The sequence below is a fragment of the Megascapheus bottae genome, chromosome 8, assembly GCF_031878675.1.
Source record: "Megascapheus bottae isolate mThoBot1 chromosome 8, mThoBot2.hap1, whole genome shotgun sequence".
Lineage (NCBI taxonomy): Eukaryota > Metazoa > Chordata > Mammalia > Rodentia > Geomyidae > Megascapheus > Megascapheus bottae.
In genome coordinates, this window is record NC_143516.1 from 9979497 (window position 1) to 10002050 (window position 22554).

Here is a 22554-nt window from a genome sequence, read left to right on the forward strand (position 1 = left end):
ATTCAGTGTTGGAACAAAAACAACATATATTTTAAATAACTGGTGGCTCATATCTGTAACCCTAGCTACTCAGGAGGCTGAGATCTGAGGATTGAGGTTCAATGAAAGCCCTGGAGGACAAATCTGAGAGTCTAAACCAGCAAAAGGCCAGAACCAGAGGCATGGTTTAAATGCTAGAGTGCCAGCCTGGGCCACACACAGCAGAAGGACCCAGAGGACCTAGTGCTGGATGATAATGCTGGAGGCCTGGGTGGAGACTGTACACATCTCTTCTTTAGGTTCTACTAAGGCAAACCTTCACTGTCACCCATTGTGTCTTTCTAGCACATGTCTAAACGAATGCCCCCAGAATCATGAAGTTTTGTCTTTTATCTCAAAAATAATGGGGAGTTGCTAAATATTTCTCATGCAGGACAAACAAATGCTAGCATATAGTAAGCTAGCATAAATGAAGCCGAATGTGTAACTTAGAATAGAAAACTTTCCTTCCTTTTCTTTTTTTTTTTTGTATTTTGCATTGAGAATTGAGAACACGAGCACAAATGATAGCTAATGGTCAAACCTTTCACTGTACTTTAAAAGTTCCTAAGCTGGAAGGAAATACGAATAAAGTACTTCAACTTTGCAGTTCACTTATGAAAGAAATCTTAAAAACCCTTCAGGACATGGAATGAACCATCTGTGCTCAGAGGATAATGGTGGTGTGGGGCGGGGCTGGCCTCTCCCTGTATCCTACAAGGAAGGGAAATGCATCAAACATAGAAGAAAAGAGGGGAAAACCATGAAAGTACCAGGTGAAAGTGTTCTGTCAGTTACACTCGTTACAGGGTACTTATCAGGTAGAAACAAGGAACTGTTACAGTTTTGAATCAGCTTCAGAGCTGGAACTGAGGCTGTCAGCTTGTGCCAGACAATGGAAGGACTGTCCAGGGGGAATGATTAGCCAAGGCAAATGTTCCTCTTGAATCAACAGATCCCCTTATGCTTCAGAAATATGAAACAGTCAGGGCACTGGCGGCTCACGTCTGTAATTGAGGTTCAAAGCCAGCCTTGGTAAAAAAAAAAAAAAAAAAAAGTCCATGAGACCCTTACCTCCAATTATCCACCAGAAAACCAGAAGTGAAGCTGTGGCTCAAAGTACTAGAGCACCAGCCTTGAGCTGAGAAGCTCAGACAACACACAAACTGCTGAAAATCTGAGCATGTTCCAAAAACATGGGTCCTCTATTCTGGAGACCACAAATGCATGTACACCCAAAAGGAAATGGCAGGGAGAGTCAGGCTCAAAAGGGAGGTGCCACCGGTCCGGCTGGAGACAGACCAGCAGAGAAGGAGAAAAGTGACTCCTTCATCACTGAAGAATGAAGTGGTGATCCCCATGAAAGCACAGCTACTTCTTCATTTCATTTACTGAGCCTGGCCTTCCTCTGGACCTTCTGAGTTCCCCTACATCTTCCAGGCCTCAGCCCTATGGCTGGTGTGAATTTTTGCTCTTCTGAATATCAACCTTTAAAATCATGCATTCACTAAAAACTTAACATATAGAGCCACAAGCACAAACAAAGTTTGCATTAAATGAAGACGCAACCTATAGAACTTTAACACAAACTTAAAGAAGGAAATTGTCTTTGAGGTATGTATACAAATTTATAGTGAGTTTTCAAAAAAGCTTCATTTTTCCTAAACAAAGGTGACAATTCAGGTGGTGCTTTTCAAGCTTCTGGCCAAAAAAAAAAAACCCAACAGTGATACATATTCCATTATCACTCAGTGATACAATTGGGTGTGAAACAGGTACTAAAAATATAACATCTTTGCAGTCATGGTTTTTCTCTTTTTCACTTGTAGCTGAGTGATGTTCCATTGGTTGAATAGTTTCAGTATGTGAAGGATAATAGCAAATTAAGATTCAGTTATACAAAGTAAAGCTCTGTCCCTGAAGAGACAGCAAAAGGCATATAAAAAATTTGGAGTAAAAAAATAAAATAATCTTTACCTAGACACTAAATGCAGGAATATAGCATGGATTATGTGGATTTTTATCATTTTTCTTAGCACTTTAATGTTTTGAAATTACAAATGGAAAAAGTAATTCTTTGACACCATTGTTAATCAGACCTAAATATAAGTATTGTACGGATTGGCATTTGAATGTCATATTTGTATGATGTATTTTAAGTCTCTTTGCATCTTAATCCTTAATAAAGAGATACAAGTTTTGAAAAATGGCCAGATGTTAAAACAAATAAAAGTTTAATTCTAAATTATCAACATTTGAGAATTCTAACTATATCCTATTATTTAAAAAATATACTGCTAGCTACATACCAATGGGTCTCACAATTATAGCTTCTCATGAAGCTGAGAGAGGAGCATTATAGTTTGAAGCCATGCTGGGCAGGAAATTCTGAGACTTTTTATCTCCAATCATCAAAAGCCAGAAATGGAGCTGTGGGTTGGGTGGTAGAATTTTCACCTTGAGAAAAAGGTTCAGGGACAGCACCCAGGCCCTGAGTTCAAGCCCTAGGACCACCAAAAATATACATTAAAAAATGACTTCTTAAATTATTGACACATAAATGTAAGATTTCTATAGTCTATATTTTAGTGTGAGCTATTGCTTTACATGACAAATGATATTTGGACATACAAAATCTACTCGAAATGTGGGTTTCGTTTTCATAGTTTTTCCTGAAGGACTTTTTCAACCCTCATTTTTTTTATCCTTTCCAAATCAAAAAACATTTTTATTCTGGTGGTTAGAAAAGTGGACTTTTGACTCCCAAAAGCTATATTTCCATGACACACAGACAAACACACACATACACACATATGGAATCACATGTCACTAAATGATAGGGGGAATATTCTGTTCCACACATGACGACAGCTTCCCCATCACAAGTCAAGTTAATCTCTTGCTAAACACAATGTCACTATATATCTGGTTTCACAACTGCATTTTTCCTTTCATAATTCTTTTTTTATTCCAAGGATTTTGGAGTCTTTTAAATCAACATAAAGATGATTGTGAATTGTTTTGCTATGCATCTCATTACTGTATATTTCTTTAGTTCTGAGTTTAACAATGAAATAACTAAGCATAAACATACTATGCTTCTTCATTGATTTTTGTCTCTGTTTCATTTCCAAATTCAGGAGAATTGTTTCCTCTCTTTTTGAACTTCTTCTAGTTGCTTTTTAAATTTGTATAGCTAGAAAAATGCTATGTGTGGACAACAACCAAGAATTAGTTGTCAAGGATATATGTGGTCATTACTTTTTGATGCATTTGTTTAGTTCTTTCTCTGTAAGTACAAACACAAGGCATAATAGACACAAATATTGGAGAAAAACCTGTAGGCCTTTATCATGCAGATTCCAATTTATGTGTAATGGATGTAAGCCACATCAGAATGATAAGATACATCGGTGCAAAATGAAGCTTATAATTTTCAAAAATGGCTAGGACTTTTTCTTACTTGGTGGGACCCTGAACATCTGAATTTGTCTATAAATCCCATATTTCCAAGTAACTCAATCCCCATTACTCAAGGCACCTAAATGGATGCCCTGTCACAAATTTGGATCACAGGACTGTCGGCTCCTTATTCAAATGACCATGTTTTATGTTGATATATGCAAACACATGCAAGATTAGCCAAGGCCAGACATACAATCACTCAGCCACTAACCTTCCAATGATGTCTCAGAAACACAGAGGACGCCACATTTGTTTGGTTATATAAAGAAAAAAGAAGCCCTACTTCCTACATAATTCCCAGGTCTCCCTTAGTGAAAGAAACCAATGAGAAAAGCATGCAAATCACTTGATCAGAATAAGCTACTAGACATACATAATGGATATGTTGGAGACTCAGAAGAATCTTGCTTATATAATAACTAGATACGCATGAACAGCAAGAACAATGGTCAAGTTTTTTGCAGAAATCCCACTTCTGAGAGAATCAATGAAAGGACAGACTCTTCAACACCTGGACTCACCTACAAATTCCTCTATCCTATTAGGTTTCCCTTTCTCCTAAAATAAGATGCATAAACTGGATAAATAATTGGCAGTCAGTAAATAAACCTGTGATTATTCCTTTTGTTCAAAAACTATTTAAAAATAAATATTTTTCAGGAAAAGAAGTATTGGTGAATAGAAATGTCTTTCGACAACCATCTTCAGTATTAAAAACACATGTAGATCATTAAACATTTTTTTAATTTTAATTTTAAAAGTACTTTATCATTAAATACTTTTGATACTGTTACATATGAAACATAAAGCCAGTGTCATCTAGTATACATCCAAATCATTTTAGCAAATGAGTTCAAAGTTATGCCAACTCCGGATTTGAAAAAGTATTTTTTTTCTTAAATTCCAAGAGAAATATAACCTGCTAATACTGAAAATGAATAACAGCTGGTTGTCACCTTAACACAAATTAAATAACAAACCAGGATTTCATTTTCGCCCTTTATGTCTCCCAAGGTAAGACAACTGGTTCTTGAAACGATCACAAGTCTTAAAATAAGAGGGCAGCTTAGTTTCCTTACCTGGTACTCTCTTTGCCCAGTTGATCATGTGAACCAGCTCCCTGTCTGCCAGGTTGGTCAACAATCCCATCATGGAAGCTTCACTGAAGGGTCTAGAAGGATCGTATTCAGAATAGAGCATGGGGGGTTCAGCCTCCAGCAGGGCACTGACCATCTGATCTGCTGTCAAGGACAAGGCTGGGCTGTTCTTCTTGGTGTGCTTAATCACAAGGGGGCTGGGCCACAGGTTGGCAGCTCTCATGTCTCCCGAGGGCCCCATTTCACTCCTACCCTCCACATCATCTCTCTGGCGTTTGTGTTTCAACATTCTCCCTCCTCTTCTGTCTTTCCGAATGCCTAAAAACATGGGGGGACAGCGCATTAGTTGATTTTCAGTTTCTTGTGACCTTTCATACAAAAACCCTATTCAAATATTATTATTATTATTTATTATTATTATTAGTTACTATTACTATTATTATGCTAGTTCAGGGGCTTGAATTCAGGGCCTGGGCACTGTCCTTCAGAATTTTTTTGCACTCTACCATCTGAGATACAGGTCTATTTCTGGTGTGTTGCTAGTTAATTGGAGATAAGAGTTTCACTGACTTTGCTGGCCAGCTTGGCTTCAAACCTTGGTCCTCAGATCTCAGACCCAGCCTCATGAGTAGCTAGGATGAAATAGATGAGTCACGAGTGCCCAGATAGCACCTATTATAAAAAATAAACTATTGGAAGAAAAAATTCAATAACTGGTTTTCTATGAGAAAGAAAGGACTGATTGGTGGCATTTGTCAATTCTCATAATGAAAATACTGTCACCATGAACTTCAAGTCTCTTGTCTGACATGAATTGGCTCTGACATGCCAGTACCATGTGTATATATGTGTGTGTGCGTACACATGCATGTGTATGTACATGAGTATATAACAGATGCCATAAAAAGAAGTGGAAGAAATTCCTGTTCTACTTATAAATAGCAATTTTATACAATAATGGTATATTTTATATATACCAGTATTTTATGTAGTTTGAAAAATCTAACTAGAATAGAGTGGAAGAAAGTTTAAAAATTTACTCAGCTTTTATTTCTGTTATATCTTCCCCAAGGCCCAGAGAAGAGTGAAGGTCGACTCCAGGCTGTGCCTTGTGGGGCATTCAAATCATTAGCAATTATACCAAGCAAGTAATCAGACTGGTATGGAAAACTGAAATCCAAAGATAAAACTGAAATCTCACTCTTGGCTCACTCCCAATACATTTTCCAGAATTATCTGCAGAGCAGCAACAGCTGAAGTGTGCCCCTTTTCCGCACATATTTAAAAATGTTTTTAATTTATTATTTTATCTTTAGTTGTACAGAGGAATTTTAATTCAGCATGAAAGTTTATGAGTACAATGTAGTTTGATCAGAGAATGAAGTAAGATTACATTGCCATTTTATAAAGCATAAGCCAAAAGAAAATTAGATTATACAAATACTAAACAAGTAGGTTTAAAAAAAACAGAGCAATGTCTACAAGAGTTGCAGCTATATTCATAAAGTAGTGAGTACATTACTTCTTGAGCATTGTTACCCCTTCACATGTTTTTCTCCCACTTTCCCTCCCCACCCTTTCCTTAAAGCAGTTTTTTTTTTTTAAGAAGCAAGAAGTTTATTTGTAGTGAAATGCTTTCTGGCTTGCAGTGCTGCAGCCAATGCTTGCAGTGGCTTGATTAAGCCCAAGTATTCAACACCAGAAGAGGAGTATGCATTGGACAGGACAGGTTCTGTCTGCCATTATCCCTCTCAAGCAGTATCACTCATTAGAAAATACTTCAGGAAGGCAAATCTATCCTTCTGTTAGCATTTTAAGATCAGCAAACTGCTGATGGCAGATTTTACTTAAGGGATTGAGAAATAGGAGAAACTGAATCTTCTTGGATCTGTCTGGACCACTGGGTGTATGAGATGCCACATTATTATTATTATTATTATTGTTGTTGTTGTTGTTGTTGTTGTTGTTGTTGTTGTTACTATTATTTTACTAGTCATGGGCTTGAACTCAGGGCCCGGGAATTGTCCTTTGGCTTTCTTAAGGCTAGTGCTCTACCACTCAAACTGCAGCTCTACTTCCGGCTTTTACTATACAGGTATATGGTGCCCAGGAAACAAAGGGCTTCAAGAATGCTAGGCAAGCACTCTACCCCTAGGCCATGCTCCTGTCCTGACACTTGTTTGAATGGTACCTCTTCTGAGCAAAACGACTGTAATTTCCTTACCACATTATTGTAAGGATTTATAGGGACTAAATATGAAACATCTACCCAGCGTGGATTTTTGTGATTGTAATCTACCCTAGGAGGTGTGAACCTAAGGGAATGTGCTAAGCCAGTAAACACAGGCTCTGGGGATGAGAATGAAAAAGGCAAAGAGGAAGAAGGAATATGGCCAGGGCGCTCTCCAGGGAAGGCAGCCTCTACAGAATCTCTTCAAAGGCTGCCAGGTTCTAAGCTGAAACACTTGACTGAAGTTCAGTTCTGGCTAGAGAAAAGGAACTGAAGACACCAATGGCTTAAACAACTGTGCCCTGACCACAAGATAAACAGATTTGTCTTAATAATGCAAATGCCTGAGGCATATTGAAAGATTTCTAATTATTTCAGCATTTGTTTAGACATTTCTTTTATCAGTCTTTGAATTCTTTCCTTTGGCTACTTAATGTCAGGGAAAGTTAACAATGTTCTTGGAATATTCACTAACCATAAGCCTCACAGAATTATTGGCTCCTAATGCATTCAAGTTTTAAAATTTTTCTTTTATTGAAATGATTCTTTGTTTCCTCTTAATAACCTATGCCTCTGAAAAAAAAATCTAACATAACATCAGTAACATTTTTTCTCTCATTTCCTACAGCTACTTCAAGGTATTATTAAGTATTTCAAACATTTGCATAATTACTTTTCTTTTGTTTCTCAATAATTTTACATTACTCATAAGATACTAAAAAGCCAGACAAAGAAATATACTAAAAGCTTTTTTAATTCAACATGTTGAAGGAAACAGGAGTACTGATTAGTCAAGAATTAAATAAAGATAGCAACTAATCAAACTCTTGCATCAATTCTAGTGTACTCTTCTTTCCAAACATTCAAAATAAATTGTACAAGTTTGGCTATTGTCCACCAGTTAACAGGGAAGAGAGAAGCCAAGAGTACTGTCATGCTAAAAAGTCACACTAAGGGCAGTACAGGTTTCAAGTCAAAGCATGTCTGATTCCAAGCCTTGCATACAGTAGCCTTGTTTGTAAATCCTCTGTATAACAATACAAATGCAAACTATACTATAGTACAGAATCTAATAAGTGATGGTATATTTTAATTATAGATTAATTTGTTACTCCCTGTAAGAGTGCCAGATCAAGAAAACATGAATTTATTTGGTTCATTTAAGTCTACTTGTGGTGGTCAATTTTATAACCATTAACATAATTGGATTGAAAATAAGCCAGATTAGTCCATGACCTAAAGAGTTCATGAATCCCTAATGTGTCCGCAAAATGGTGACGGTATTGGGATGTGTCCTTGGAGGTTGCCTCTTGCTCTGGCCTCTTCTCTCTATTCTCTTTCCATTTCTTGGATGTCATGATATGAAATACATGGACAGAACCACTTGAAATGATTAGCTAAACCATGATCACACTAAGAATTTTTGTCGCTGCTTAAGTGAGAACCAGATTTTATTGCTTGCAAACAAGAATGATGATACAAATAGCCTGTTTTGAGTGCTGCTATAGTATCAGGCACTCATCTAAGCTCTTGGTCTAAATTCTTTTATTTAATTTTCAATGACCAAAGATAAGATACATGCTATAATATCTCCTTCCTTAACCAAGTAAACTGAGAGACAAATTGGAGTTTGAAACTAGACCCACATAGTTAAAAATCCATCCGAGTGCTCTCTCAACAAACTCAGATGAGGGCTGTTTAGTATTCCACAAAATACAGGTTTGCTTCTGTGTTCTGTGCTTAGATTTGAAGCTCAAAGATCCCTGACAGCTCTCTAATGATCTGCGACAGGTACAACCTTGATTCCAGAATTCCTGTAGGCATCAGCTTATCATGGTCCTTACCAGGGTTCCAGATTAGATGTCATAATCTAGAAATACTTTTATAAATTAGTTGTTCATTTTTTCACTGATGGTTTAATTTTTATAATTTATTTGCTTATCATTAGATCTTTGGTGTGTGAACATGAACTGTATTAAGATAGACTTTGACATTTTTCTTCTGCAAAAGATGGGCTAAAATCAACATCTATCCCCTACCAAAATTAGCTCTCAGAATCTTTGTTATGATAGTCCTAAAATGTCACAAGATGTCCGAAGATGACTTGAGAATATAAAATAAATTGCTAAAGTCTGAAAGTGTGCTATAGATCACTTAAGTGAAACATGTGCCTGTTCATGTACACTTAACTTTCACTCAGTTTTAGTTGTATTTATTATTCTTACAGCAAAACTCATTGATGGCCAAACACTGCTCTGAGGCATAAATGCAAAGTCTGTACCCTTGTAACACATGTTTTTGTAAAGGAGATAGATATTAAACACACAGATCAGGTCAGGCAGTAAGTATCATGACAAGGGGAGCAGAAGGACATTTGCACCAGAAAGTACTTCTGTCAGGAAGGAGAGACGGAACAAAAGAGGAGGACAGACAATTCTGCAGGTGGAAGGAGGGCCAACACCAATGTCAATTGGGAAGGAATTGTCCCAACAGTCTTGAGAAGTGCCAAAGGTCAAGGCAGTAACAGTTACAAGGCAAAGAAGACATAAGAGAGAGGCTTGTCCCAGGCAGAGCTGCGAACATTAAGAGAAAGACTCACATGGCCTGAGAGGGAAGGGAAGCCACTCTTTGAAGATTGGAGATCCATCCAGGTCAGTAGTAGGGCATTGGTTTAGCATGTGAAAGGCCTTGTCTTAGTTTTCAGAGCCATACTATAGCCCCTGGTTTTGAAGCAGAATATTGACAGAATCGCATTTAGCATTGGGGTGTGTGTGTGTGTGTGTGTGTGTGTGTGTGTGTGTGTGTGTGTGTGTGTGTGTTGGTTTGATTTGGGGTTTTGATTTGGGGCCTTTTGTTTGTATGTTTCTATTTATTTTGTGCTGATAATGGGGCTTGAACTGGGGCACTATCCCTTAACATTTTTACTAAGTTCTACCACTTAAGCCACACCTTTGCCTCTGGCTTTTTGGTGGTTAATTGGAGATAAGTTTCTAGGACTTTCCTGCACAGGATGGCTTCAAACCAAGAGCCTTACTCAACCTCCTGAGTAAGATTATAGATGTAAGTCACCTGCACGGGCAGATTTAGTTTCAAAAGATTCTTCTAGGAGCACCAAGGAGACATCCATTTATTGTGAATAAACTAGAAGTCATTGCTCTGGATGAAGTAACAGAAAACAGAGGTTCTTATTAAGGTGACAGGAAGAAAATGAAGCTTGTCTAAGTTTGGGATATATTTTAACAGCAAAACGAACACTTACTGATGAACTGGATATGGAGTGGGAAGAAAGGGAAAATCTTAAGTAATTGTGATTAAGATGTCAAATGCTCTAAAGTAGACAATATATGGGAACAGGTGGGAAATAGAAGCAGAAAGATCCAAATTCTAAGAGAAAATAAAAGTCAAACACTAAATATTAAAACATTATATTAGAAATAGTAAGATGGCTGTCTTATCAGTCTGACCAAAATAAAATGTCAGTGAGCTAGAAGATAAGCCAGCAAATATAACCATTAGGAAACATAGAAAATACTAAAAAAAAAAAAGACTAACAAAAAATACAAAGTTCAATGCTATTAAATGTTGATATTGTATAGATAAGACGTAAATAATTCTTCCCAACTTACAGCATCAATGGGAAAATGCTGATCAAAGGGTCAAAGTAGGAAATATACAAAATGAATGTGAATCATATTGTAATGACAGAATTTAGGAATTTGCTTCTAAGAAAAGAGAAGAAATAAACAAATATAAAAGCTCCACAATTACAGGTATATGTCAAAAAGAGATACAGAAGTTAACTGCAAGAACTCCCATTGAATAAAGTTGGAATGACATGAACAATAATATAGTAAAACAATGTTGTTTACCCAAAGCATAAAATACTCCTGGACTCTGTGCGTGTGTGTATGCTTCTGCACATGTACTTGTGTACACATAGAGCTATGTCAATGATTACTTTGTGGAGAAGATAGACACTGGCAACTAATTGTGTGTATATATGCTTGCCCAGCCCTAGACACCATCCCTGTGCTTTTTTACTCAGGGCTAGCACTCTACCACTTGAACCACAGCTTTACTCCCAGCATTTTCCAGCTTCAAACTATGATCTCAGTCTCCTGAGTAGCTATAATTACAGGCATGAGCCACCAGTCCCCATCAATTACTAATGATTTGCACAACTAATTACCCTTAAGAAGGTAAAGCCCAAGTTGCCAATCTTTCCCTAAAACTGTCCATAATCACCTTAGTCCAAAGCGTAATTTATTCAGAGGAAGAAAAGAGCTATACCCTCGAGGAATCTGACAACTCTCACCTCAAACCAAGGAGCGCGGGTTAACACAGCAATCATTACTATTGTAGAACGTATGCGGTGTGATGTGGTGAGAATCACATTTAACCACTGTGGTCTTCTTGCCCTTATCACATTAACCTCAGTCTATGCACATGAAAAGCCAAACACATCCACAATTACAGACCTTCTACAAAATACCTGAGCAGTAACTCTCTGAACTGTCCACATCAACCAATACTGTCACAGTCAAAAGAAACCTATGGACACACAGAACCTTTGTAGAACAACAGAAACTACATAGAAACCATATAGAACAGGAAACACATTAGGTAAAGATTAAGAAAGGTGAATGAGAGCTGGGTGCAGTGGCTCACACCTGTAATCCTAGCTACTCAGGAGGCTGAAATCTGAGGATCGCTCTGTGGCTCAACATGATAGAGCTGAAGAGCTCAGGGACAGTGCCCAAGCCCAGAGTTCAAGCCCCACAACCAACAAAAAGAAAGAAAGTAAGAAGGAAGGAAGGAAGGAAGGAAGGAAGGAAGGAAGGAAGGAAGAGAAAGAGAGAGAGAGAAAGAAAGGGAAAGGAAAGGAAAGAAGGAAGGAAGGAAGGAAAGAAAGAAGGAAGGGAGAAAGAAAGAAAGAGAAATCTGAATGAGAAGTAGATCCCAATAATAATAAGGGCTCAGAAATGACTCATTCATTGTGATGAAAGATAACATGTACCATAGAATATACATATTAGAACCTAAGATACAACACGTATGACAACTTGGGACATTTTTGCATAAACTCTGTAAACCTAAAGCTGAACTTAAAGTTTTATTTGTAAAAAGTTGCTGAGGGGAGCCAAGCACTAGTAGCTTTTGCTTGTAATCCAGGAGGCTGACATCTGAGGATCAAGGTTCAAAGCCAGCCTAGAGAGGAAAGTCCATGAGACTCTCATCTCCAATTACCAATGAAAAAGCTCAAAGTGAGACTGTGGCTTAAGTGATAGAATACCCACCTTGAGCAAATAAGCTTGGGACCGTACATAGGTCTTAGTTCAAGCCCCAGAATCCCCCCAGCAGGCTCATGTGTGCGTGCATACACACACACACACACACACACACACACACACACATACACACACACACACAGATGTTATCAGGGATACAACATTGTGCAGAAGTTGCTACTATTAAAATTGGTTTCACGAGGCCCCTTCACTGTCTCAATTGATCACTTTCTGTCATTTGTACCACTATTTGAAGCAAAAGAGTTGAATTGTCCTACCCAAAAGTTGTATTCAAATATTATTTTCTAATAGTCATCACATTTTATAAGTATAAGCCATGAAGTTAAGGAGGGAGGAAAATACAGCAATTAGGAAAATTGGAGCATAAAACTATAAAGATTCTACCATGTTGCTTAAAAAACTTTTGTGAGGCTCACGCCACAGGCTGAGAGCTGAGAATCATGGTTCAAAGGCAGCCAGGGCAGAAAAGTCCCTTATCTCCAAATATAACCACTGAAAAACCATAAGGTGTGCTATGGTTTACGTGGTAGAAAACTAGCCTGGAGCACAAGAGCTCAAGGACTGTGCTCAGGTCCTAAGTTTAAGCCCTAATAATGACCAAAATAAATAAATAAATAAAAGCTTTTGTCTCCATATTTACAATTCTGAATAAGTTTTGATCATTGTGACTATAAAGCCAATCTTGTAGATTTTCATCTTTTTCAAGGTGTGTGTGTGTGTGTGTGTGTGTGTGTGTGTGTGTGTGTGTATTCTTCCTCTGTGTATCTCCTGCTTTCCCCTGTCTTCTGAACTTCTGCTTCTATTTATCTTTACAAATCCATCAAAATGTCTCCCCTTCAGGTATTTGTCAGACTACCCTAGTAATCAATGAAATACTGTTTTCATATCAATGCTTTTCCTTTGAAATATTTATCAAAATGACACCTGTGTGAGTCTAAACTGATTACAGGATTGAACCTGTGCATCTTTAACAAAGGGTCAACATTTTGTGAGCTCAGAATCTACAAGGCTCAGCTAATATATATTGCATTACAAATATCTATTCAGATTGTTATTATCTACAGAGATAGCAGTCTCAAAAGGTTCTTTGACCACTAAAAACAACATCGTGGAAAAGACACTTCCAGATCATCAATTACATGCTTCAAAAAATTCTAGCCTATTTGGGTGATCATTTTTTCTTTCAACAGAAAATAAAAATGGGTAGTATTAGAGTCTCAGCAACGTAGGATACATTTCTCTTCCTTAATCCTAAAATGCAACATAAATTTAAACTTAAAACTTCTCCAGTTAAAGAAAGTAAAGTGATCACAATAAAATAACAAAGGTCATCCAGTGACAAAATGTATGAATTCTATGTCTATCTGACAGAAAGATTTTAGCACTCCACGATCTGAATACTTACAGTCACAGTCAAAAGCATATTAATGACTTCAATATGCTTAAAAGGTCCTGGCCATTATTAATTGTTGGCATTTTATTCTAAAGGCATACAAATATGCTTTTGGAATAGTTGATGGTGCTTAAAGAGTCAATAGAAGTAACAGGGATCTTACCATTTCTAAGTAGAAGAACTAGATCAACATTTCGGCATGACATCTTGATCCAGTTCTGTAGTCTAATTAATGTGTGATTTAATTTGTGGCGCATCTTGCTATTCTCTCACTGATTTTTTTCTATTATCTTATATAAGCCTGCAATAAATCTGCCTATCATGACGGAGAGGTTCTATGCAAGATACAAATAGGATCGATTCATTATTTCCTTCGCCCCATCCCTCGGCCCCACACCAGGCTGTCACATACCTTCACAATAGTCTGCCGTATCGATGCACAACCATCATGGTAACCCACTGTGTCATCCGACACAACCCAATTCATTGACTTCATTGACTTACACATTCTCTAAACATGAAGACCCTCTGGAGCAATTAACCTTGTGTCAACAGGAGGACAGAGGGCCAATGACTGTCCCCTGGGTGGAAAGGCCACAAAAGGCACATTTCCTCCTTTGTACGTTAACCAAAAATCAGACCTGCAGGGCTTCTCCTTGCATGTGATCACTAGGCCTGACAGAACAGGTAATCCTTTCCCTATCCCCATGGCCAGGGATCTCCTGGTTTTGAGGCCCACAGCTAGGATCTTGTCTGCTGCGGACCTCCAGGAAGAGAGAGGGGTGACTGCAGCTGCAGCTGCCGCTGAGTGACTGCCCTGTTGCCTTTTCTGCTCAGCCATGCCTCTCCCACCATATAACAGGTGCCCCCAAGTTTCCCACAGCCCCACTACCCTGTTGAGCTAGAAAGTTCTAGCAGAAAGCCTTTAGTGAACACAAATTGCACATAACACAGGGCCATTCACATGGATCAGAAGTCTCCTATGTGGTTATTTCAAAATGACTTATATGAACAAATATGTACAGAATAATTCATCTTTTCATGGCTTCTTACTGGAAAAACTCCAATTATTTTGATAATATGGGTTTCAAGCTTACTGTTTAAAAGGTATTGCTCACTTCTATTCTGACTTCTCATGCTACTTGAACACTGTTCCTTGCAGAAATCAAAGCCACCTACGGGGGTGCCCTCCCGTTAACACCGAACTGCTTTGGATTTTCCCTGGTAGGAAGGAGAGGGGGCATGGAGAATTGGAAATCCATCACACATTAGCACCCTTTAATTTATTTTAATTTGCATGTCATAGTATACTGCCTTAGCCTCAGTAATGAAAATGGAGTGCCACGGTCCAAAATAAGGTAAAATAGCATCCATGTGTGTTCTTTCTTGGCTTGCAAGTATAATATTCGCTCTTAAAACTACTCTGTGTCATAGCTTAATAAAAATTCTTGCTAATAAAACCATGATTCTGGAGACAGCTGTGGCAGGCTGTTCTATAAGAATCTGATTTATTAATAACAGAATTTATAGAGTACATAGTTTACTTGCCTGGCTTCATTTTCTCATAATTTCTTAGTGATAAGTCTCCTACTGGCACTGTTCTGTAGCCAAGAGGAATAAATAAGACACCAAAGTACAGCCTGTAGAGTTCTCCCCCACCCCACCCCCTCTCTCTCCTATCTCGTTTTGAAGCAGCTCTGTTTCGCAGCCTGGTAGCCCTCCTTCTCTATGCTGGAAACGGAACCCTCTGTCCCCGCTCTCTCATTTCTCTTTCTTCTCACAGTGATCAGTGCCTAGTGGATAGGAATAAAGTCACAACAGTCCTTAATTTAGTCACAAATGACTTTTTCCAGATTCACTTGAGTCACCAACACTCAATGCCATTGCCTGGAGCAAAAAGGGCCTGCCAGTGGGGAAATCTTTCCCAAATCCTCCACTGGATCACAAGGTAACTCGCTGCACCTGTTGATTTCACCATCCATGTGGGAGAGGGTCAGAGTTCTTAGCTTAAGAAAGGCTTCACCAATACTGAGAATTATGAAATCTGACCCCAAAGCTTATGAATAAAGTGTTATGAACAAAAAAGAAAGGCTTTACCTTCAGTATATTAGCAATCTCTAATAATGCCCATAGAAGTAAAGTTCAGAACTGATCAAATTAGGGGCTCAGCAAATACTTCTGAAATAATTCATTTCTGTCCTCCTGGTGGTTGATAGAAATCCCAGGAGCTAACGAGCATGACTTTTTCTTTCAGATCTGATCTATACAAAGACTACTAGAGGATCATGAAATTGAGGATTATGAGGTTTTAATGATTCAGAAGTTCAACCCCTCTAATTTTAGCAGAAAGATGATCAAAATGAAGTACCTCCTCCCTATCCCAGATGCATGCTGTGTGTCTGATCTTACCATGTATATTTCCAACGGGGGAAAATCCATTGCCCCCAGCAGAGAATTTCCCATGGAAATATTCCTAGAATTAGAAACACCTTAACAAGAAGGACTGTACTTAATTCTCTGTATTTCCTACTGCTGAATTCTGTGCTTTTAAACACACTGGGCTTCCCTAGTAATAATCAATACATTTCATGCACTCAATTAGTAAATGACTTTCAGAGACCACACCCACTGATGATTGGAGCTTCACCCCAAATCCACAGCATGCCCATACTCTTTTTCCTCTGCCTCTGTTTCATACGATATGAGTCCTTTACTCAATTCACACCAAATGCCAGGTTTATTATACTGTGATTTATTCCTGCACATCAAATACCACATCCCATTTGACTTGAATTCCATTATTCTTTCACACTAGTTCTTAGCCACTTTTCAGAGAAACTAATGCATCTTAATGCAGGCAACCTGTCTATATCTGTTTATTTCATCAAATTCCAACTGGATCTTTTGCTTTCAATTGTGCCTAAGCAGAAATCCTACTGAAAATATCTGACTAGCTTGTTTGTCAAATGTCAAATGCTAAAGATAATCATTCCAAAGCAAGTGTCCTGTAGTTGAAAGTTAACAACCTGTTATAACTACAGAGTTCCTAGAAAATCTATACTTTTTGGCTGGAAATGGAGAGAGAGAGAGAGAGAGAGAGAGAGAGAGAGAGAGAGAGAGAGAGAGAGAGAGAGAGAGAGAGAGAGAGAGAGAGAGAGAGAGACAGACATCTTTATCAAATTACAAATGTTGAGTTAGCTGACAAATATAACAGGAAAGCAGAAAAAAATCCAAAACAGGTGTTAAGAATCACCTTAAACCCAGGCATAAGGGATTAGTAACCCTAAAAATCTTCCTAAGGAAAAAACCCCACAAGTCAAAGCTCAAGTAAGAATCCAGTGAGGCATGGTTAACAGTCCAATCTGCAGCAGGACATATTGGAGCTAGCTCCAGCTCATCATTTGATTCTTGTAAGTACTAGTGTTTTGTAAAGTTGATGTTGAGTTTCCTGGTTCTGAAGGTGTCATACCTGTACCCAATTCTAAAAGCTATTCATGGAATTCTATGCTGCCATCAGAAAGAATGACATTACCCCATTTGTAAGGAAATGGAAAGACTTGGGAAAAAAATCATATGAAATGAAGTAAGCCAGACCCAAAGAAACAGAGGCTCCATGATTTCCCTCACTTGTAATTATTAGTATACATCTAGGATTCTCCTAGCAGAAGATCACAATAGTTCAAACGCTTTGTACATATGGTCATATAGGACGAGGCCAAGCAAAATGAACTCCAGGATATAGAAACAAAAGGTTTACTTTTGTGATTGTTGTTCTTAATGTACTATGTGAAGTCATTTTTTTTCTCTTTTCCCCATTATGGTTTATCTCACATTGCTACTATATCTGACTTTGGTACCAGGTACATTGTATATATGTTAATTTGTTTATTTGAAATAGGGAATGGTAGGGAAAAAAATTAGATAATTGGAAGGAGGTGGGGGAAGAGAAGTGGGTATCAATGTTCAAAAAGTAATGTACCCACTACCTGACGTATGTGACTGTAACCCATCTATACATCACCACAACAATAAAATACAATTAGAAAAAAATAAAAGCCATCCATTCTGACCTTGTTTAGTACCAGTGAGAATTCATGGAAAGCTGGGGATGGTGGTACTTGCCTATAATCCCAGTTACTCAGGAGGTAGAGGCAGGAGGATTGTAACCTGAGGCTGCTCATGCAAAAGCATGGGACTAACTGAAAATTAAACTAAAGCCAAAGGGGCTACGAAAGGCTGGCACAGCAGAGTCCTTGCCTCACAATGTGACACGTGCTGCAGGGCCTTGGGCTCTATCTCCAGCCCTGTAACAGAAAGAAAGATAAAGGACTAGGAATCAGAAGGAAAAATGATTTTAGCCTAAAGTGGGAGAGGAAGAAATGTTCTTATTGCAATAATTTAAGAATAAAATGATTAGATCTTATTCATAGATCATAAAATTGGATAATGAAGGGAGAATAATTAATAAGCAGATTCTAAGCTGTTTTGATAATAAAAAGACTTTCTCAGGTGCATATTTCCTTTATATAAAGAACCAAAAGGGTTAATATTACCCTTTCTGATCATGGAAAATGTCACATGCAAATTAATTCCATCCAATCTTTTAGTAATTGAAAATCAGTAAATGTGCAGCTTTCGCAGGGAGCACTGGTACCAGGGCTTGAACTGAAGGCCTTATGCTCTTCCTGAGCTTTTTGGTTCATGGCTGGCACTCTACTACTGGAATCATAGCTCCATTTTTCACTTTTTGCTAGTCACAACAGGCTAAATGTGTTACCTTAAAAATATGGTATAGAAGAAATCATCTCAATATCTCATCAATTAAATTAGAGATATTTTAAAAGCTAGAAAGGGTATTTAGTTAAGATTTGATGAGATGGAATATTCAAGATGATACTTTCTTTAGATATTTTATCCAAGTTTGAACAAGTAGATGAAGCGAGATGTATATTTAGCATTCCACCTAGGGCATTTATACATAACAATGACAGAAAAAGTGTTCTCTTGAAATGGTGATAACTGAGCTGAAATTCAACCCATCCTAAAGTATCCATTTTTAAGAAGAATAATTGGCATTATGAGGTATTTATTAAACTCTGTGTTGTGGATGTGTATTTATGGAAACATCTGTTAGCCTGCATGTCGTCAAAGACATGCTCAGGAAGTGAGAATGACCGACCAAACTCATACAAGACAATTAGGACACTAGGTAGCTCATACCAAAATTCTGTTGTTTTCCCTATTGTCCTTTCATCCATGCTAGTGTGGTTTTTTTCCATATATTTTGTATTGTAATTAATAGAAGGGTTACATTACATTCGCCAGATGGAAGGTGCATTACTTCACATACATTGATACCCTTTCTCATGTCTTGGTCCCATTTTCTTCCCCCCAACCCCAGCTACTATGGTTTGTTAAGTCACTAATAAAACAGGGATTTCTGCCTGTGGCTAGTTGGCCCAAAATATAACCTATGTAGATTTTCTAGTTAGTTCTGACATTGTATTCATTCTAAACCATTTCACTTCCACTTAATAATGTAGTCACCTAAATATGTTAGGCATTTCTTTCATACTCTAAGATGATTTTTAAGGCATTAAGAAAAAGAAACATTTTTTAATTCACTATACGATGAGAAGTTCAGTTCAATCAACAAGTAGATAAGTTTTAAAGATGACAATATACTCATGAAGAAGTTTTTTTTTAAATGACTGAAGTCTTTTTTTAATGAAAAGTAGATACAAGTACAAAGGATAATCTGAGAAGCTCAAAGAAATTGTAAGCCCTGAATTGCGGAGAATAGAGCTGAGTGAAAAGTTCCTCACAGCAGACAGAAGAAAAAGGAGAAAATTGGCTTACAGAAAATGATGAGGGAATTGGAGATTGAGATAAAGAAATGACTGTTATTTTTCCTATGATTTGAAAGTGAAGGAATAGAACACAGAGCTCCCCAAACTAAAATTTCTATTTTATTTTTTTTAAAGATAGCACATTAAGACCACAGAGAGTAGTGGAAAGAAAAATTTAAGTTTCTGATGGTATGTTCAGAAGGGAAACAAGAATAATGATGGGATAAATTCTTTAACGATGACACATTGAAAATTACAAGATTATCACAACTCTTAAAATCAGAATCATTTTTTGAACTAAGGAGTTGGTTGTTAGAGAAATTTTCTAGTAATTTGGTGAATGCTTGTAATTTTTAGCCTAGTACATGAAAAAAGATCTGATCTATGTTACTCTTTTTCATAATATTATATTTTTAAAATATAAAGTATCACACAAGAAAAGATTCAACCTGCTTTAGAACAAAAGTATAATTATATATGTATATGTGTATGATACACATGAAAGATATATTCTCTAAGAAGGAAAACTATCATTCTGGTAGCCAAGATGAATTAATTAGTCGAAGTAATTGTTCTTTCTAATTGTCATAGGAATCCTAACAAAATAGACTTCAAAGTCCTAGCTGTACTACAAATTTATATTTATAAAATTATAATTATTCTTTACCCAGGTAAAGAATACCAGTTCAACTTACAGCTTAGTAATTCTTCCTTGTATACAGTAACTGTCTTTACCTGTGAAGCAGGCAAAAAAAGAAAATAGCAGTTCAACTTGCATCTTAGCAATTCTTTCCCTGTATCAGTGACTGCCACTATTCAAAATAGGGTGAAACTTACCAGAAGAAACTTGCAACCAGTAATAGGTATTCATCTATGGAATTGTAATTCTAATTACAGTCATCTGTGATCATCTTTAATAGTTCTTGCCAAAGACAAAGGAGTATAATGAATGTGCCCTGGTTACATGGAGAGAGAAGCGAAATATTGGGTGTGGGTGAGAAATCCACACCACGGGGTAAGCAGGCATCATGTGATAAGGTTTCAAGTAATCTGGGAATATAATTCTCATCAAAAATCCATCTACAGAGCCAGGAGCATGGCCTAGTGGCAGCGTGCTCACCTAGCATGCACAAAGCCCTGACTGAGCTCAATTCCTCAATACCACATACAGAAGCCAGAAGTGGCACTGTGGCTTAAGTGGCATAGTACAAGCCTTGAGGAAAACCCAAGGACAGTGCTCAGACCTGGAATTCAGGGCCCAGGACTGACAAAAAAAAAGTCAGTCTATATACAACTACTACAGCTTTACCTGTAGCTCTTTAATAAGTGTAATAGATACTAAAATGGCTATGCTTCCTCTCCCAGTGCTCCAATACCATCAAGTACTTCAATGGTGTCTGATGAAGAAAATGTTTTTGCATTATTAGAGTATAAAATCTGCCACAAATGTCATGGTCCAGAGCCATTACTCACATCATGTTTTCGTTTGGTGGCATTAGAAACCTTGGAAATAGTTTCACCAGCTGTTCACTTTGTCCATTAAAACAATATAGATCCACAAAGGATAGCCAGTAAGATTAAATTGTTTTTAAACAGTGCACAGCACCCCCTCCCCCACCCAAATAAGTGAGATTGAATGAGATGCTACTACAAACATCACGAGAGACACCTACCACAAAAATAAGCTTAACAAAATTATGTACCTCATCTGAATGAACCAGGGTTTCCTCCAATTAAACTCAAAAATCAAAGAAATGCACAGGCTGTGTTCCAAAGTTTAAGTAGCACGTCCACCATGCCCCAGAGTGCTGTGGGTTTCTGCTCCCCCTCCCTCCAGAATGGTGCTGTCTGATTCTGGGCACGCTTCCTTAGACCGGGATGACGTACAAATCCTCTGTAGCTGAACCCCCCAGCAAGGTAACCACGACCCACATGTGTCTCCTGAGCACTTGAACATAATTCAGACAAGAAAGAGGTGAAATGATAGTGTTATTTAATTCCAAACAGACACATGTGGTCAATGGCCTCCCCTGATCCAGGGAGTACACTAACGAGAAACAAGGGAGCAGTGAAGTGGGGAAGGTGGGGCCAGAGTTCGGGATCCGCCTGGGCGCACATTACAGTCCCAACAGACTTCCCCTCAGAGATCAGGACCGCACCTCACAGACATGGAGGGAACGCTGGAAGTCACATGGCTGTCTATACCAGAACTACAAGCACTGGATCTTCCAGCCGTGAGTCCACTTGACACCTCAGTGGTGGTGACGGAGGGCCAGCTGGGTGTGTGCTGGACAGGAGAGCACCCAGGAGGGAGTCTGAGCAGGGTGCAGGGACACTGATTTTCCAAGGATAGGACTGATTATGAGAGAATGTTAGAGGGAAGCAACACAGGAAAGACAGGAACACTGACTGCAAAAAACAGAAATACAAACACTTGTAACAAGTGAACAGATGACACAGTTCCTAAAGAGCTGTAAAGGAAGGCCACCCAGTAAGTCTACTTTCCCTGTTACTACAACATCACAACATCAGAGAACAGGCGAAGCATTTAATCATGGTGGCCAGCATTACAGGCAGCCTTTCCAGCCAACTGGCAGGGCTTCCACAGCTTTAACTGCGCATTTCTACTAGGAAAAATAGACTAGAGATAGTGCCTCCAAGAGAAATACTTGTGCATATGTACACACACGGATACACACACCCATATATATGTTCAGTTATATGGGCATACATGCATACAAAATATTACATACATAATAGCGTAGAAGCAACCCAGGTGTCTGCAGTTCATGTCTGTAATTCTAGCTACTTAGGGGGCTGATATCTGGAATGGTTGGAAGCCAGTGCTGGAAAGAAAGGCAAGTCTGGAGCTATGTCTCAAGTGGCACAGAACGCCGGCCAATCAAGCAAAGCTGAGCAAATACAGGACCTGAGTTCAAGCTCCAGTACTACCAAAAGGTAAATGTTATATACATTTATAGATTTATGCTTATATACTTATAATTTATATATTATAATAATATAAAATATTATATACTATGAAATATACTATGATATATAGTATGTTATATGTTAATATATGTTATATACAGTATACCAATGCATTATATAAGGAATATACGACAAAATACACTTTTCTTAATGAAACAAAAAAGTACAGAATTCTCTTACTTTCTTTCCCTATTTTGATAGA

General features: G+C 37.9%; 1 protein-coding gene across 2 annotated transcripts in view; it reads right to left on the reverse strand.

Annotated features, from left to right (window-relative positions):
• Esr1 (estrogen receptor 1) overlaps window positions 1-22554 on the reverse strand; it is a 222633-nt gene that overhangs the window by 114198 nt on the left and 85881 nt on the right. For both annotated transcript variants that reach the window (XM_090337946.1, XM_090337947.1), the window contains exon 4: window positions 4563-4898. In XM_090337946.1, the coding sequence (XP_090194072.1) occupies window positions 4563-4898 (336 nt within the window). The remainder of the gene's footprint in view (window positions 1-4562; window positions 4899-22554) is intronic.